The following is a 19,173-nucleotide window of genomic DNA, read 5'->3' as shown; positions in this document are numbered from 1 at the left end:
AAACAGGGAGACTCAGAATTCACATATTGCCTTTTTGGATATATCTAGTTGTACCATGTATCATGCTGGAAGGTTAGAATTTAGCAACTGATATAGTACTGAGTTTAGTCTCTTCTGTTTATATCATGGAATTATAAATCACAGCAATTGGGTATTCTCTGCAGTAATCTGAAAAACCTAGTTAATAGTTTCATAGTGTTAATATGCCACCTAGTGGTTCTGCTTGCACATCCTAATTGCATATGATTTGGATTTTTCAGAGTTGTAAACATAAATATTCATTTTCCTTTGTAAGAATAGCCTGTTTACTAGAAACACCTGCTAAGGTCAAATTATGATAAATCCACCAGTTCATGATACTGACATTGCTGATTTTTTTGTGCTTGTGAATTTATTATAAAGGAATTGACAGCAGTCATCAGTATAGTTTACCCTGTGGTTTTTTATATTTTAAAGATTTTTAGGTGTTTTGGAAGTAAATAATTAATTTTTTATTTTACTTGGGTACTTCTCTGCAATGAGGGTTGATGTGTCTCATGCTGCTATGGCGAAGGAGAAACCAACTGAGAAACTTGCTGACGTGATCTCTAGAAAGGCAGGGAGATTATCGAAAGAAGATCTAGTAGGACGTGTCTGACAGCAGAATTGATTTGCTGACGTTTACCATATAATAAGACCGCTATTGGCTATACCTGGTGTGTTTATTTCTAGTAAGCTTTATAGCCTCATATCTAATGTAAAGTTCCTAAATTTCCTCACATATGGTCAATTTAAAAATAACAACAATAAATAGATACTAGTTATGCAATGTTTCCGACGTGCCAGGCATTGCGCAAAGCGCTTATATAAATCATCTCCAATCCCTACAAAAGCCAAGATTAGTATTATAATTCCCATTTTTAAAAGGAGGGAACAGACTCAAGGATTAAGCTAATTTCCCTTGATCTCACACAGCCAAGAAGTGATTGTGCCTGGAGGCCCTTCGTCAAGTCCCTCAATCAGGGTCTCCGTCATAGGCCCGAAGCTTCTTCTGTCACCATAGAATTATGTTTCCCTTACTCATGGGAAAAATGGGGTCAGCAAATACCTGCTTTACTTAAAAGACTCAGTAACATTTGAGCCCATTTTCCTAGAAGACAATTTTATATATATATAAAAGAAAAAAATCATAAAGCCATAAAGGTGTTGCATTCCTGTGATAAATCCCTCTTTCTAGAATATGACCACTTGTTGTTTGAAGTTGGTATTAGAGAATAGAGGGGCCTTCCTCTTGGGCCTGACATAAAGTCACAGAATATTAATCGCATGTTAGCACCACCCAGGTCACCGAGGTCACACATCTCTCGCCTCCAGGCATTGAACCCGGCTTGCCCAGTGAGATTGGACATGGGAATGGGAAAAAGCCTCTGTGCACGCATCTCCATGGCCAAGTGGGCCACACCAGATCTGGGTGGGAGAGGGCCAATGGGTTCCTAAACTGTTCAGACTTGCCAAGTATTCCTACCCATGGCAGAGGGCTGAAAAGCATGTGGATAATACCTTAATGTTGCTTAATAAGCCCTGGGATAGAGAATAAAGGAAATTGTGGAATATCCCTATGACTTGCTTCTGTGCCCTGAAACTTCTATCTTATTGGTCATTAGATGAAATCCTGTAGTCCTGTCCTGAGGAATAGAGTCTTCCTGATTTTGACAGCGTTTCAAAACAGCAACAGAGCCAAGATTACCATCCAGGCCTCTCTTCCAAAGCGCATTCCCGTTGCTCTGCAATAAGTGCTTCAACCAAATTCCAAATTTTCTCTTCTTTCTAAAAGTTCCTAACTAGGTTAACGTCACACCAGAAAAAGTATATGATAATTGCAATGGCAATTCTTAGAGGTTTTAGTCACCATTAAAGATTATTCTGAATAAAATATAGCCATCAATAAAATCACAAAGCCTGGTGTTTTCTAGATAGAGGACATCCATGTTTTATACCCAGATCTGTTTAGCTGAGGAAACAGGGCAATTCTTCAGCAATGCCTTCTCTCCTCACTGGGCTCAGAGACAGTCTTTTACTTCTCTGTGGTCCCTCATTTTCACTTGTTCACAAACTGAAAAACACAAATTCTAGATTTAGTAATTACTTATTTCTTCCCTCTTATCACCTTCTCCATGAGGGACAGAATGAAGATAAATTTACCGTGTTACAACTATTTTATTCCCAATTTTATCAGCACAAAGTCTGGAACACTCCCAGAATAGTTCTTTCTCTGGTGGGAGAAGGAAGAGTACCTAGATATGAGCTGAACAAGAGTAGAATGGTGGGATGGTGAATTAAATATACACATGCATGACTTAGAGATTTCTCTCTCTATTTTAAAAGGAATTCTATAATAAAAATACTAACTAGAGTTTTGTTTTGACCAAACCAATGTTTAAATGAGTTGAGAGCAGCAATAATTATACATCTTTTTCCTCTATTTGCAGGTGATACAGAATGCCATTGTTGAAAGCATTGAATATAGAAGACAGAATCCGTCTCGTTGTTCTGTTTCCCTCAGTAATGTTGAAGCAAGAAGATTCTTCAACAAAGAGTTTCTAAACAAGCCCACAGCATAGTTTGGGTACTGGAAAGGGCAGTAATTTCTGATGCTGAGACAGTTTGAAATTCCATGACAACTGGATTGACGAGCACAGTACAGATAACAGTACTGATCACAACAGACTGGCTGATACTCCAAGGTGCAGTGATTTAGCTGCATGAGAATAATACCCTTATAAGTTTGTTAGGTTGACAGATGATAATGATGATGCAAAAATATACTTAGCTGCATTTTCTGTCAGTATGAGTTTCCTGATGCAAATGTGGGGACATATACTATATTTTTAGACATTCCTCACCAACTGTCTTATGTGTCCTCTTTTTAAAAATGTGGTTCCTTTTTAGAATATTTAATAGTTCAGTCTCAATAAGTAAGATTTTGCATTGTGTGTGACTGTTCTTCACTGACTGGATTTATTCATGTCATGAGACAACACTATTTTTTATTTATATATGCATTTCATACATATATGAAATAAATCTATATGCAAATTAGCATGAGATAACAACTGGGTTTTTGTTTATTATTCTTAATGAGATATTGATTGCACTGTTACCATGAAAGATTCTTAGATCCATGGCTTTCAAACACAAAAGTTCTTAATCCTAAACCCAAATGTGAAACTTACCATTTTAAATCATGGTTATTTTTCTTAAAAGAGAAAGTATGTATAATTTGTTTAGCAAATGGTATATATTTATTCAGCAAGTAGAAAAAAGATGTAACTACTTCTAGTTTAACATTTTACTTTGCTGATATTATGCTGGACTGTTTATCCACCAGGAAGTAGGTGACCTCAGTGAAAAGCCAGAAGAATGGCAAGGGCTGTATCTGCAAGACTTGTCCTAGGGACAGTCTGTATCACACAACCGTGGCTTCTGTTACTGTTAAACTGCTAAGTTCCGAGTTGGTGTTATAAACATAAGGGCTTCCTCATTCTTATTTTTTGAATTACTTTTCTTTAAGCTCTCTGTTCATTTGTCTTTTTTTCTGTGACCTTTCATTTACATTTCTTCCTGTGAAGAAAGACAAAAAGACAATACTAAAGAAGAAGAGAACGCTTGAAAGTTTATTGTTTCATTGGTTGATTTATGCATATGACAAATGGCTGCCCACTCCAGGCCATCAGACATGTTGCAGGACCTGGGAATACAGCAGGGGACAAAACTGATGAAAGTGTCTGCCCTCAAGGACCTTGCATTCTAGTGGAGGTGACCAACAATAAACAAGATAAATAAGTTTCTAGAATGTTAGTGATAAGTGCTGTGGAGAAAATTAAAGAAGGGAAGGGAGGAGATGGAAGTGTTGGGGGTGTATAATGTTAAATGGGGTCCTGAGGCAGATCGTAATGAGACAGTGACCTCAGAGTACAGATGTGAAGGAGCTGAGGGGGCAGGACCTGTGGATGTTCAAGGGAAGAGCATTCCTGACAGAGGGAACAGCAAATGCAAAAGCTCTGAGGTGGAGCGCCAAGCACATTCCAGGAACAGAGAAGAGACCAATGTGTCCAGAGCAGAGTGGGAGGTACAAAAACTTACCTTTCACTTATTTGTTCTAAACATGGCAATACTGTTTATAATTAATTTGTCCTTCAAAATACCTCTGTAAAATAACAAGACCAGAGAAGTTAAGAGACTTGCCCAGGGTTACTAAAGGTAATGTCAGCCAGAGTCCTATGCCCCTGATCTTGTCGCGTTTGTATCACAATCTACAGTGCTTCCTAGAAACTAATTAGATGAACACTTTAAAGACTAATGATTATAAAGCTGGAATGATAAAGCCTATAAAGCCTTCCCTTTGTTCCCATGCTTTTAGTTTCTTAACTACAATAGCACAGGCTTCTTGTCTAACTCAGCATTGCCAATGTGTTCATTTCTGTATTTGCTAGAGCTCTGATTTTATAAAAACACACATTTGGATGGCAAACTAAATCTATAAATTACTTTTTTCATTCTTTCTCTGTCTCAATGAATGAACGATAAGTGAGATGTCCTCTTAGTCTTCTCCCAAAAGGTCTACATGCCCCAGCAATTTGGGCTGAGCTCTTTGCCTTTTGCCATAAGGACACCTTTCCAATTTGCTTGTTGTTCATGCCCATGACAGGGACACTACTTTACTTCATCCTTGTACAATCTGACCAATTTCAGGTTACTTTTTTTGGTAAGTAATAAAGAAATCAGATAAAAGTTTAGTGTGTGTGTATGTGTGCATGTGTGTACATATACACATATATATGTATTTCATTTCTTCTACAAGATAAAATACTCCTCTCCTTTTATTTCCTAAACTATTTGATCATAAAACTATTAGGTGGGGCAGAGACAGGTAGGCAGGGATGGTGGTGGTCAGGGAGCCACAATGAATCAGACAGGATGTCAGAACCTGAGCAGCGTCAGGAGGACATCCAGGCAGAGGAAGAAAGTGACACTGACAATGTATATTGGTTACATACAGGGAGATTGATCAAATAATTAAGTATATTAAATATAATGGGAGCGAGGTTTCTCACTAAGAATGGAGTTACAAATATGGAAATGAAGAAAACCAGAATGTGTTCTGTGGTGTTAGATTGGAATTTAAAGCATCAATGTGAACTTATGGATGTATATAATATGTATATATACTCCCTAGGTCCGTCAGTGAGAGGGCCTAGGAGCAGAACACCCCAGGAGTGAGGAGCACACCTGGTGCCCAGATCTTGGCTTTTAAATCCTGTTATATACTAAAAGAAACCTAGGCTCCTTGGAGAAGTGGCTGATTCCAGGGCTGGGACAAGAAAAGTATAAAATGATCCTAGACATTTTATTTTGCCAGAAAGCAAGGAAGTGCTCAAAGAATGATAGGAACATGTCAAAAAGACACAGGATCCATCTTGAAGGGACATCCACTGGCTCTTTTGAGGAAATGGAGCATTAAAATAAAAAATGGTAGTATAATAGGCTGTGATTCATTGAATAGTATAGGAACCCATGACTCTATCTTGATGAATAGATAAATAAGTTGATAATTTAATAATGAATCAGATATTTACAGTATCATCTCAAAGTACACCCTTTTACAAAATACTTACTAATTACAAAGGGAAAAAGTAACTTTACAGTGGAAAAACTTGGCAGACTAAGTAATCGAAATGAATATCATCAGTAATAGGACAAATTGAAATCATGCCCACCCGACGGAATGCAGTGAGAAGAATACAGCATCACTTCTCTGATAGTCCTGTCAAAGATGCATTACCTGAATCTATTCATGAATAAGTATCAGACGAGCCCAAATTGAGGGAAATTCCAAGCATAATTGTTTATAATGCTCAAAATTGTTAAGGTCAGGGAAATCAAGGAAAGACTAAAGAACTGTTCCGGACTGAAGAAGACTAAAGAGACATGAGAAGTGAAGGTAACATGTGACTGACCTGAATTCTTATTGCTATAAAGGACGTCATTGGGACAATTGTTGAAACGTAAATGGGTTCTGAGGATTTGATCCTAGTACTGTAACAATGTTAATATTCTGATTTCAATTGTTGTATTCTGGTTCTGTAGAAGATTATCCTTATTTGCAGTAAATACACATTAAAATTTTCGGGGTGATAGGCCATCGTGTTGGCAACCTACTTTCAAATGGCTCACAAAAGAAAAAAAATCTCTTCAAATTCTACTTGCTACTTTTCTGAAAGCTTGACACTGTTTCGAAATGTTAATATTACTTAAAATTTTGGCAATAGAATCTCGGAGGATTCTCAAAAAATTAAATTTACATGAGTGGGCCCCTTTTCATATCCATGTTTTCTTTTAATTTTTTTTCTATCTCATCAATGCAAATCCTACCTTTTGTATATTGAATAAAAGCCAAAAAATAAATCATAGGCTAAAAATCCTATAAAATTGCTTTCACCGAATATTTTAAGGGATAGAGCTTTATGACATCCTAGTGATTTTTGTATTCCTTCTATTACTTTAATACAAAAATTATGAATCCAATTAATGCAACAATTGGCTGCATAAATGTAAGAGCAAAATAAGTAACAGCCAATAATAAAAATTTTGGTGAATAGAAAAGCTGCTTTTTCGGTTAACTCTTTGAACAATGCAGATGAGTAGACACTTGCTGTATCCCAATGTGTGTAAGATGCCATGCGTGGTTCTGGAGGGAAACTGCAGCAGGAACTGTTGGTTCTGCTCAGATCCTCTTTGCTTGGTAGGAGCACCCATCCCCCAGTTGCTGTGAGTATTGGCTGCTGAAAGCCCATAGCTGCATCCTTCTCCTGAGAACTGCCTTCAGCTGGCGCTATGCTTGGGCTGTTAAAACTTCCTCTTGGGGGAGACCTGCAACCAATGACTGATTGATGTGGGGCTACAAAAGGCTGCCTGCTCTCAAGATGGGATGATTCTCTGCTGTTTTTCCTGCTCCCAAGTTCTCCCTGGGATCAGGCTGAGGTAAGTCTTCAACTAAACCCACTTCTTTGTCTAGCTTCTCTTCTTGTGTTATCCTCCTTTCTTCTCTACTGGCTCACCAAAGAATACTCCATCTTACTACTTACAAAAGAACCTTCATCTCAGTCTCTGTTTCTAGATAACTTGACCTAAGACAGAAACCAAAGTACATGAGACCAGATTCCTGTTTCAAAGAGTTTACAAACCAGTTAAAGATACAAAGAAAATAAAACTCATGAAATGACAAACGCCAAAAATTATGTACAATCGGCCCTCTGTATCCTTGGATGCGGAACCATGGATACGGAGGGCCAACTAAGGGACTTGAGCCTGCACAGATTTTGGTATCCGTGGGGAGGAGGGTAGGGTAGGAGGGTGGGGTCCTGGAACCAATGCCCTGCAGATACTGAACGACTACAGTACATACAAATTGCCGTGAGGGCGATTCATTAGAAGTAGGGTAATAAGGGAAATTTTTGTGGAGACTTGACTTAGGTTAAACCTTAAAAGATAAGTAGAATTTGAAATAGGATTTAGGAGACAAGTGATTTGTCTCCTGGAGTAAGCTTATTACCTCCTTGTTGTGGATTCTATATCTTTCAATGCATTTTAATATTACTTTAGGATTTGTTTTGGCATGAATCCACTGACATATTGAGTTTATAAACCCCTAAAATCTCAGATTTTGACAAGTGAATTTTTTTATATGTTGCAACAAGCTAAATCTTATCAGATGAAATTTAACGAGAACAAATGGAGAACCCTGCACTGAAATCTAATAAACCTATAGTGCAGTGGGAAAGGAGAACTATAGCTTCAAGATTTTAAGGTAGACATTGTCTAGAATATCCAAGGAAAAATGACTCATGGGGGGCTAGAAACAATGTCTTGAATCCACTCAAAAGACTTTTATTAAGATTCTTCCACGGATTAGGTGTTTATATGAGAATCACTTAATACACAGGTGGTACAGACTATTGCAAATAGTCTGTTTGCAAAGAAAATACATATCCTGTATGTTGCCACTCTCCCTTCCAGAATACGTGACAGACGTAGCCATTAAATCATCCTTCTTCACGATGAATCTGGATGCAGATGCAGATTCCTGCTGGGCACAGTGCCCCAGGTCAGTCATACCGATTGGTTAGAATTGGCATAGGACTTGAAAACCACTACTAGGTTTCTGGTGGAAGAGAAATTACATTGTGTGTGGCTCCAAATAGAGAAGAAGTTTCTACCAATTATATTGTTCAAAAAAGGGAATAAAATCTATGATGTGAATACATTCATTTTCACTGGGGTTATTCGTATGTTCACAGAAAGTGAATTCAGGAGACTGATTTGCTAGTGGGGGACAGTTTAGATGACTTGACAGTGCTTTCCAACTCAGAGTATATAATTCTAGAGTTCTGTTTGCATTTTAAATGAGAATGCTTGTTAATCTATGGAAAGAAATCTATGGTGCTGAAATTATAGGTGGAGGAACTGGTTGGAGGGAGAGATTTTAGGTGGAGTTCTAACCATTACCATGTGCTGAAACCCATCATCTAAGCTACTGTCCACAACTCTTCCTAACACAAGGCATCTGCCCCATTCCAAGCCCTAAACTGCACAAATGCACATATTCCCCCTGAAGGCACAGCTGGAAGATACTGGCCTGCTCGCCAGTGGGGGACAGGGCAGGCTGTGTGGGGTGTCATCTAATAAGAGACACCCAAGATATAAGAAAAATTTTTTGTGTTTTCCAGTCTATGGGGAAGCCATTCTGGTTTGAACCTGGTTTGGCCTGAACTTTATTTAACCCAAAGAAGCTTGACTTATGGCCTGTCAAACATACCTTGTACGCCTGCTTTAACCTAAGGTAAAGAATGTACTCTTTGAAGATAGAGATCAATGCTTCCCTTCCTACGACACCAGAATTGTGTTGAAGGAATGCTGTGTACCTGCTAATCTGTAACAAATACCTCCTTGAACCCTAGAAGGAATGTACCCTTGTCATACTTGACGTATGTATCTTTATTTTGAAATGGCATAAAACTGTGCTGGAAATCGCTCTTCTCTGGAATGCTTTCTTCCCTTGTGAAGGCTGTGACTCCAGGGCTATAATCCTTAGTAAGGCTTGAATAAAACTCTCTCTTCTTTTGCAATAGAATGATTAATGATTATTTGCATCCACACCCAGGAGCCTGGTTGCTGGAGAAGCCCAGGACCCCATCAGGCAACAAGTCCAAATGGGGACTGAATGTTGCCAATTTCTTTTGTGTGTGTCAGGAAGATTAGCCCTGAGCTAACATCCATTGCCAATCCTCCTCTTTTTGCTGAGTAAGATTGGCCCTGGGCTAACATCTGTGGCCATCTTCCTCTACTTTATATGGGATGCCGCCACAGCATGGCTTGACAAGCAGTGCATCAGTCCGCATCTGGGATCCGAACCTGTGAACCCTGGGCCAAAGCAGAGCATGCAAATTTAACCGCTATGCCACTGGGTCGGCCCCTGTGTGTTACCAATTTGCAACTGCTGTCTAAGGGTGATTACTGGGACCCCTGTGAGGCAGCAAGTCAAATGAGACTGTCTCCAATTTGCAGCTGCCACATCAGGGTGATTTTTGTAAGTGGCACTTCTCCACACTGCAGAGTATGCAAGTGGTTGGGGCTAGGCCCCAGCTCCACAGGCCTAGAGGCCCCGGCTACCCAAAGCCTACTGAAGTGCTATCTGCGCATGCAAGAGCAACACAGCGCAGGATAGCCAGGGATCTGGGACGGGGCATGGGTCGGGAGAGGCCAGATCACAGGAGCACCGTCTTAGAAACACAAGGCATCTGCCTATTTCCGAGCCCTAAACTACACAAATGTGCATATTCTCCCTGAAGGTAGAGCTGGAGGATAGAAGTTGCCTTGCCAGGGCAGGGCAGGGTGGGCAGGCTGATTGGGGTTTCATCTAATAAGAGACACCTGGGACCCCCGGTTGCTGGAGAAGCCTGGACCTGGTCAGGCATCAAGTCCAAATGGGGACTGACTATCACCAATTTATAGATGCCCCTTCATTGTGATACTCAAGGAGTGGGCCCCTCCTCACTGGAGATTATGCAAGTGGTTAAGGCCTGGCACCAACTCCACAGGCCTGCAGATAGCTGCAGGATACCTTCCGCAGGTCTGCTGAGGGGTTATGTACTGCGCACGCCCATGCCAAGCTGTGGAGGGGGCTAAGAATCTGGAACTGGGCAAGGCTCTGGAGAGGCTGGGTCACAGGACAGAACTTTGGGGACAAGGCCTATGCCAAATCGCAAGCCCTAAAATACCCAAGGAGCAATGTTCCCACTGAATGCAGAGCTCCAGGTCACTGGACTGCTTTCTAGGGTGGGTATTTTCTTTGTAGCCCCAGTATTCAACTATATTGGGGGGTAGGTTCCCGCCACCCTGGAGGCTATGCAGGTGGTTAGGCCAGGTTCCCGCAGGAAGTCGGTAGTCATTAAAGCCAAGAGAAGAGAGTGCTCTGTACAGTGGAAAAATTATATCTCTTGTAGGACATTCCTTCCGCCTTAATCCATCAAGTTTATTATATGCTCCTCTTCTGTATTCACAAAACATCCTGGAAAAGCCTCAACCATAAACTTTATAAAATAAACTTTGATTTTCTTATCTGTCATACTCAATATGCTGAAAGGTCAAGGGGTTCATCTTCCCCATGTCTGTATCTTATAGCTACTCAGAAAACATTTGTTGAATGACGACTCTTAGGAGAGTCACCATCCATGACAAGTTGTTTCTGGAACTATTATTTTACCCCAGTTAGCCCTGGGAAACCTGCATGCTTCCAAGTTCGGCATCCCCCTAATTCCTGCCGAAACTACCCAGTTAGTAAAATTAGACTTCTGGCTAGTCAACCGGCTGCATTCCACCTCTCTGCCTCTGCTGGGGCACTTTCCTAAATTTTGGCCCATTTAGCTAGTACCTCGTAGTCGGCTTAACCTTTTCTTAAGTGGACCCATCGGTTATTCCAGCTACTAACTGAGTTCATTTTGGTTGAACGCACCTGGAACTCAGATGCCACATCCTATCTACTTTGAACACCTCCATGTGTATTGCCCAAAGACCCCCACATCTCCATTCCAGGGGTTTAAATGTTCACGGACCCCTTTGGCAGTTTAATCATGCCTATGGACGCGTTTTCAGAATAATGACTCTAAATGATAAAAAGAAATACATAGTATTACAGAGGAACCAATTATATTGAAACAAGTTATCAAAATGTTAAGGACGGGGCGGCACGGTGGCGCAAGCGATTAAGTGCACGCGCTATGCTTGGGCAGCCTGGGGTTCGCAGGTTTGGATCCTGGGCATGCACCAACGCACCACTTGGTAAGTCATGCTGTGGCAGTGTCCCATATAGAGTAGAGGAAGATGAGCATGGATGTTAGCTCAGGGCCACTCTTCCTCAAGAAAAAAGGGGAGGATTGGCATAGGATGTTAGCTCAGGGCTAGCCCTCCTCACAAAAAAAAAAAAAATGTTAAGGAAACAAATTTATGAAGCAAATATGTGTTTCCTTACAAACACGTTTAATAAAAAGATCTAGCAGTGGTCCAATAACTATAGCAATTTCCAAGTAGTGATGAATATACACATTATTTCCAGATATCTTCAACAACCTTGATGTGATATGAAAATATCTGTGATTCCTATTGGTGACAAAATCATTTAGATTGCTATAAACTTAAAGATACAAAGATGAAGACCCTTGGATATATTCTACCACCATTAAAAAGAATAAGCATTTATGTGTTTTGAAATGGGAAGTTGGTTAGGATTTTTTTCTTATTAAGCAAAAAAAAAATGTTGGTAATAATAACAGTATCTATAAAAGATCCAATTGCTTAAAAATCATGTATTTATGATGAAAATGTATGTATATCATCTGTACTAGGAAAAAAATCTGTCTGAAGTTATAGTAAGTATTAGTAAGTATTACCAAGTATTAGCATCTTGGTAATGTTTGAATGAAGAGAAAGGGATACAATCATAGGAGGATTTCTTTAAGTCATATATCTGTGGAATTTGCATGTGCTACTTTTGTAATCAGAAAAATACATAATTAAAGCGATTCATTTAAAAAGTTTTAATTGACATGGCTAAACAGTTCCTTTTCTTTTTGCTTTGAAACACTCCTCTTTTGGCCTTCAAGTCAAGGTTATTCACCTCCCTCTTCAGCCGCTGTCTTTTCAGTTAGAATCCACCGGCAAAAACAATGGCTTCTTCCTGTACTTAGAGAAGAAAATACCTAACATTCCTTTATAAGGTCTTGCATGATCTGGTTCCTGCCCATGTCTCAATTTGTCTCTCTCTCCCACTTTTACCCTCTAGCCACACTAGCTGTTTCTCAAATCCTTGAAAGTATCAACAATTTTTGATCTTAGAATCTTCATTCACATTGTTTCCTTTGCCTGGAGCTCTCTCTGCTCCTCTCTTCCTCTCACACCAGCTTAAACAATTTTTCGGTTAACATTTTACCTCCTCCTCTAACTCCCTAATTTAAATATTGAATGCACTTTTTAACTTACCTTCATAAAATTTATTAAACTTTATATTTGTTTAGTTATTTACATAATTCTTTTGTTTTTATATTTGTCTCACTTTTTTGTCTCTAAGCTCCCCAAGGCTTATCACATAGCAGATGTGTAATAAATATTTGTTGATTGAATGAGTGACTGAACTCTTTTATAAAGAAGTGGATCTGAAGCTCACCTGCTCACGTTACTTCCTGAAGGAGATATCCCTGATTTAAAAGAGCACTTTACAATTCTATCCTCCTTTCCATTTTCTTATTTCACTAATAACTACTTGATTTGTTTACTGCCTGTCTCCCCCATTAAAATCTAGACTCAGTGAGGACAGGGATCTCCTTTATCTTGTTTACTGACATATCCTTCATTCCTAGCATAGATCCTGACGCGTAGAAGGAGTAAATATATTTTTTCTGAATGAATGATTTAATGAATAAGTGAATAATCCATCGTTTATAATCATAGATAACCTGGATTAAATGAGAAATTTACCTCAACATAGAGGAGTGTTGAGAGTAAATATCTTTCTTCATTGTTCAGCCTAAACCAGTCCCATAGCTCTTCTACGCACGTTAACATTGGAACTGGATTCACCCAAGTCTCCCTGTGGGCATTTTCCTCCTAGCTTCAGATTATTTGCAGACATACACCACTAATTCACTAGTCCTCAGTAACAGGGCTACTATTTTTCTCTGGCCTAGGGATGGCTTAATTCCCTGCCTCCTGAAATGCATTTCAAGTGCATATGACTTTGAACATATGATTGTACCTCAATTTCAGTATTCTCACTGGGACACAGTCTTAATATTTGCCCTCAAGCATCACTTGCTGAAGACAACCATTAGATTTCACTACATCAGCCATGAAGCACCCTCCCCCTGCCTACCCCCAGCGAGCCTCTCTTCTAGGGAAAGGAGGTCAAACATTGTGGACCAACAAGAAGAGCACATTAATGCCTGGCCCCTGGAGAACTTGGTCCTGTTACAGCTAGAGGAAGCAGTATGCTTAAATGAGTAAGGACATCCTCTAGGTGTTCAGTCATCTAAATTCAGCTGAAAATCCTGTATTACTATGATGAAAAGTCCCCTTGACCTTGGGCATAAAGAACTGTAACTTTTTCCAGAGAAGTTGGAATTTCTCAGCAGCAATTCAGGGTGGGTTCCTTGGACACACACAGAGAAGGAAAGGAGACCTGAGGATTTCTCCATTTGCTGGGTACACATATCTGAATAAACACCAACTAGATCTTGTCACCACCTAGGTCTCAAGGAATAGGAGCCCCAGTAATACCAGTAGGAGTGCACTTAACTCTCTTGCCCTGGATTTCTTTTTCCGTGACATTGGTAGTCAATGGGAAATAGGTCACATAAAAAATTTTTTTTAATTTATTTTAATATGCATAACATAAAATTTACCGTTTTAACCATTTTTAACTACGCAGTTCAGTAGTTGTAAGTACATTCACATTGTTGTGCAACCAATTTCCAGAACTCTTCATCTTGCAAAACTGAAACTCTATACCCGTTAAACAACAACACACCATTCTCCTCTCTTCTTAGCCCTTGGCAACCACCGTTCTACTTTCTGTCTCTCTGAATTTGACTACTCTAGGAAGCTCAATTAAGAGGAATCATATAGTATTTGTTCTTTTGTGACTGGCTTATTAAACTCAGCATGTCTTCAAGATGCATCCATATTGTAGCATGTGACAGAATTTCCTTCCTTTTCAAGGCTGAATAATATTGCATTGTATGTAGATAGCACATTTTGTTTATCCATTCATCTGTTGATGAACACTTGGGTTGCTTCCACCTTTTAGCTATTGTGAATAACGCTGCTATGAACGTTGTGTACAAGTATTTTTTGACCCTGCTTTTAATCCTTTTGGGTATGTGCTCAGAACTGTAATTGCTGCATCATATAGAAATTCTATTTTTAGTTTTTTAGGGAACTGCCATACAGTTTTCCATAGCAGCTGCATCATTTTACATTCATGCCAATAGTGCACACGGTTCCAGTTTCTCCACTTTCTCCCCAATACTTGTTGTTTTCTGGGTTTTTTTGACAGTAGTCATCCTAATAGGTATGGGATGGGATCTCACTGTGGTTTTGGTTTGCATTTCCCTGATGATCAGAGGTGTTCAAAAGCTACATTTTTTTTAAAGAGTCATCATACCACATATTTTCTCTGGTGACCATGTACCCAGGAGCACATGTTAGAGATTGGCACAATATTGTTGGTGTGGGGTAATGCATGGACAGTTAAAAGGATAAATTTATTTTTTGAAGGCACATATGAAGTGAAGATCCTTGTCATTAAGGAATTTATAATATTTTTGTGGAGTGAAAAAAAGGAATAGGCATGAAATACCTTCAGGATTTCTGAGTTATGTGCTAGCGATCATGTAGGTTTTGGAAAGGGGGAGATGAGTATGGCCTTAAAAATTTAGAGGGGAGGTTCATGGAGCTATGAGAGCAGAGTTAGGAGAACACTCTAAGTTGGAGTAACTGCATGAACACAGATGCGGAGATGAGACTGAACTTGGCTCATTTGTAAGCTGTGAGGTAAGTCACCGCTGACTAAGGGAGTGTGTGTTAATCATTCTGGCCGGCTGTTTATTGATGCATATTCCTTACATGTAGCACTATACTAGATAGTGTGAGAAATACAAAGATGTATGCAAACAGGTTTTGTTCTTAACACATACTATCTTGTGGATGGGGCAAGCCATGACTCAGAATAACTGCATAAGAAGGCAGTCTAGCCCAGGGCTTGAAGTCCATCAGACCAGCTCCATCACTGTAGCTGTGTGACCCGGGGGAAGAGACTTTAATTCTCTAAGCCTGATTTCCTTACCAGTGCACAGCCTGGGTGAATCTCAGCTGTGCTGGATTGACTGCACACCCTTGGCCAATGCTGTGACTTATGAACTAAGGATAAATGCTATTCTGTATGGGTCTGTGTGTTGTTTCAGAGCAGGCTGTATCAGCCTGTCTGCACTGTTTAGTATAATAACTGGATTTACGATTTGCATCTGGTTTTGTGGAGTTTGGGGGAGGGGGATGTTTCAACGGTTGAGGCTGGTCCCATAGCTGGGATGTGCCTAGTGACCAGCTCATGGTAAGAGATTCCTCCCCAAGAACAGACTTTGGGCTACCTGGTATGCAGGTGCTTTGCACAAATGCTGATGGTGGTTTGATACCCGGAAACAAAGCACATCCTGTGCGACCCCACTCAGTGGTGAGACGACAAGGCAGCCAGTACTTGAAACTCTGGGACCCCTTTGAATGCATACTTTTTCCTGCTGTTGTTGCCTTGTATCCTTTGCAGGAGGATAAACTGAGTCTTGTGAGTCTTTTCAGGGATCCCAAACTTAAGATAATTAATGTGTAATTAATGCACTGAAAAATATTAATGATAATAATCCCCACATTATAATGTTATATTGGGAATTAGTTGAAACAATCTATGTAAAGAGCTTGGGTCCATGCCTGGCATTTTGTAAGTGGTTAAGGAATGATAGTTATCATATTTACCAAAACACTGTTTGGGATAAAATACAATTTAAACGTTCAGAGGCAAGAAATAATACTATAATTATAGTGGTAATGGAAAATTTCCCAGAGAAGGTGAAACTTCACTTTGGCCTTGTACAATATATAGAATTAGGAGTCCAGAAAGAAGTGTAGAGGCATACTGACAGAGATAATAGGATGTGTGAGGCACAGGGTCAGGAAATAGAATGGTATTTTTAAGAGACCAGTGAAGATGTAAGCTTGACCAGAAAAGAAGAATTGTTGGGAGATAAAGCCCCGTTCGTACATGGGGAGCTTGTCTAGCACTGTTTACAACAGCAAAAATTGGGGAGAATTGCAAATGCACATCCCCAGGGAGAGTGGATGAATAAACTGCTGTAGTTGTACAAAAGATTATTACGCAATAGTCAACAAGTGAACTAGGATGACATGCAGTAATATGAATGAATCTTAACATAATATTAAGATAAAAAACAACTAAAATAAAAGCATATATCTTTAAGCAATATATATAATCAGATAAAACTATTAGAAGGAGAGTGAGAGAAAATGCACACAGTGTTTAGGAACATGGTTACCTTGAGAAGGGGCAGCAGACGGATAGAGTGGGGACCACACAGCTAGATGTAACTTACTGTCCAAGTCTGAGGTTTCATGTTGGCTGTTAGGTCCACAGGTGCCTATTACATTATCAAATACACAATACAGACATATACATGCATAGAAGAGGGCCATGCATGGACTATCCACAAGAGTGTCATGAACTAAGGATTAAGTTAATACAATTTTGTGGTCTTGAGGTTCTTTATAGAAAAAAACACAAAAATAAAAGCACAGTCATGCTTTGCAAACTTATATGATCCAAAAGCCTTACTTTGTATACCCATTAATAAATGGAAGAAACAGAATATATCTTCCGTAGCAGAGAGTAATCTTCCCCAAACCTTTAATTTGCTCCCCTTCATTTTCCATCCCCCAACAGCTAGCCCAGTGAAATGCAAGTGGGTGTGATGTGAGTTACTGCTGAGCCAAGATGAGAAATACAACTTTATTGTGTGAAATCTCTGGGATTTAGGAATTGTTTGTTACCTCAGCTTTAAGTAGGCTACGCTGACTAATACATCTACATTATGAAAACCTTATACGTTCCAAATTCCAAAATTACAAAGTAGATGTTATACATATCACATAAAGGATTCATAACTTTACCACGAGAGTTAACGATAAAACAAGTCTCTAATGCATCAAGAGAAAAGAACTCTCGAACTGAAGTTGTCCTGACTCTCTGCATGGTGGCCTTGGGTGAATTACTTACTCTGTTATGCTTCTCTTTCTTCACCTGTAAAAAGAGGATAATGTTAAATGTTTTTATTTTCTCATAAGATGGCTACGAATGTCAAATGATATAGGGTATATGAAAGCTTTAACAAATACAAGGCCTTCTTTGAGGGATTTTATTTTTCTTTATAGAAGTTACCTCCTTGAGAATCAAGAGGACAGATGTAAGACTTAATTGTTAGAGCCTCCCATAACTGAAAGTAAATAAGAATTTATCAAGTATTAGTGAATAAGAAAATATTTACAGTGTATAAAACTCATTAACAGATTTTACAGAAATATGCTGAATATATTCATAAGTAAGTGAATTTCTCAATTTGACCACTAGATGGAAGCATTCTTCCAAAAATTGTTCTACATCAGCACTTAGTTGGTCTTAATGCAAATACAGTGTTTCTCCAATGAGAGCTTCAGGACATGTCTTGCAATTAGGAACACACACATAATATTATGTAATTAGATTACAATAATGTAACATACTTTTAAAAAAATGATTCAACCATTCTTCATTTTGTTTTCTGCGGCGAAACAATTTAAAGAGACATGGGAATAAGATGGTGTAATGAGCAAGACATAATGAAAACCTAGAAGCGAATGATCTACCCAACGCACTAGAGAGAATCACCTCCCGATTTCTAACATTTTTTCAACCATGCTTTTATGCATGTTGTCTTTGGGCTTGAAATTCCTTCAAAATCCTAGCTTTTTTGGTTGTTACCTCCTCTCACACTTTCATCATCCTCTTCATCATAAGGGCAAAGAAGCCTGTCTCCCCTCTGTGTTTCTTTCCTGCATCTACACTCCCTGTGTGTATTCCATTATAGCACCACCCCACTGTGCAATGGTTTATTTATTTATCCACCTCTCCACCTCGCTGTGAAGTTCTGAGTGTAGGGACTAGGACGTTAGCCTGACAGAGGTGCCTGTTACATGCAGGGAACCAATGATTGCTGAATGAACCCTAAACTTACCTAACTAGGCGTAAACTCTGCTATTTATTGTACCAAGACGTTATTTAGCCAAAATTCATCAAATCAAATTGTCTTCTTTACCCTCTGCACACATTTCCAATATTGGCCACACCCATACAGATTCAAGTGCTGAAGCAAAACTTAATGTCAGAGTTTTAAACTCCCAGAATTTCTTATATTTTTTGTGAATGTGAAAAACTTCCTTGAAGTCATTATGTTAATTTTCTGGCAATAATGTAATGTAAGAAGATGTAGATAATCTTATTTCAGAACTTGAACTCATTTTATGCTTAATAACTAATGATATCAATAAAATCAGATACTACAAGTCATGGAACTTGAAGAAGATCTGAACAATGTATAGGAAATATTCTCCTTAGCAATCCTTCCTGTTTTTTTTTTTTTCTTTTTTTTGGTGAGGAAGATTAGCCCTGAGCTAACATCCGTTTCCAATCCTTCCACTTTTTCCTGAGGAAGATTGGCCCTGGGCTAACATCTGTGCCCATCTTCCTCTACTTTATGTGGGACACCTGCCACAGTATGGTTTGACAAGCGGTGCATGGGTCTGTGCCCTGGATCCGAACCTGCGAATCCCGGGCCGCAGAAGTGAAGTGCGTGAACTTAACCACTACACCACCGGGCCAGCCCCTCCTTCGCAATACTTTTAAGAACATTTTATGAAATTAATGTCACCTGCTTCTCAAGGAGATGGGCTTCTTCTCTTCTAGCCAGTTTTAAAAAGCAAACATCT

At 39.3% G+C, this 19,173-nt stretch overlaps 1 protein-coding gene across 1 annotated transcript in view; it reads left to right on the top strand.

Annotated features, from left to right (window-relative positions):
• PLA2G4A (phospholipase A2 group IVA) overlaps positions 1-4,540 on the top strand; it is a 147,451-nt gene extending 142,911 nt beyond the window's left edge. Inside the window, exon 18 of the mRNA XM_058539851.1 lies at positions 2,469-4,540. Coding sequence (XP_058395834.1) covers positions 2,469-2,600 — 132 coding nt within the window. The 3' untranslated portion in view covers positions 2,601-4,540. The remainder of the gene's footprint in view (positions 1-2,468) is intronic.
• The last annotated feature ends 14,633 nt before the right edge of the window (positions 4,541-19,173 follow it).

The sequence above is a fragment of the Diceros bicornis genome, chromosome 4 (genome assembly GCF_020826845.1).
Source record: "Diceros bicornis minor isolate mBicDic1 chromosome 4, mDicBic1.mat.cur, whole genome shotgun sequence".
Classification (NCBI taxonomy): Eukaryota; Metazoa; Chordata; class Mammalia; order Perissodactyla; family Rhinocerotidae; genus Diceros; species Diceros bicornis.
Note: the sequence above shows the minus strand (reverse complement) of the source record. Positions and strands in the feature narration are given on the sequence as shown.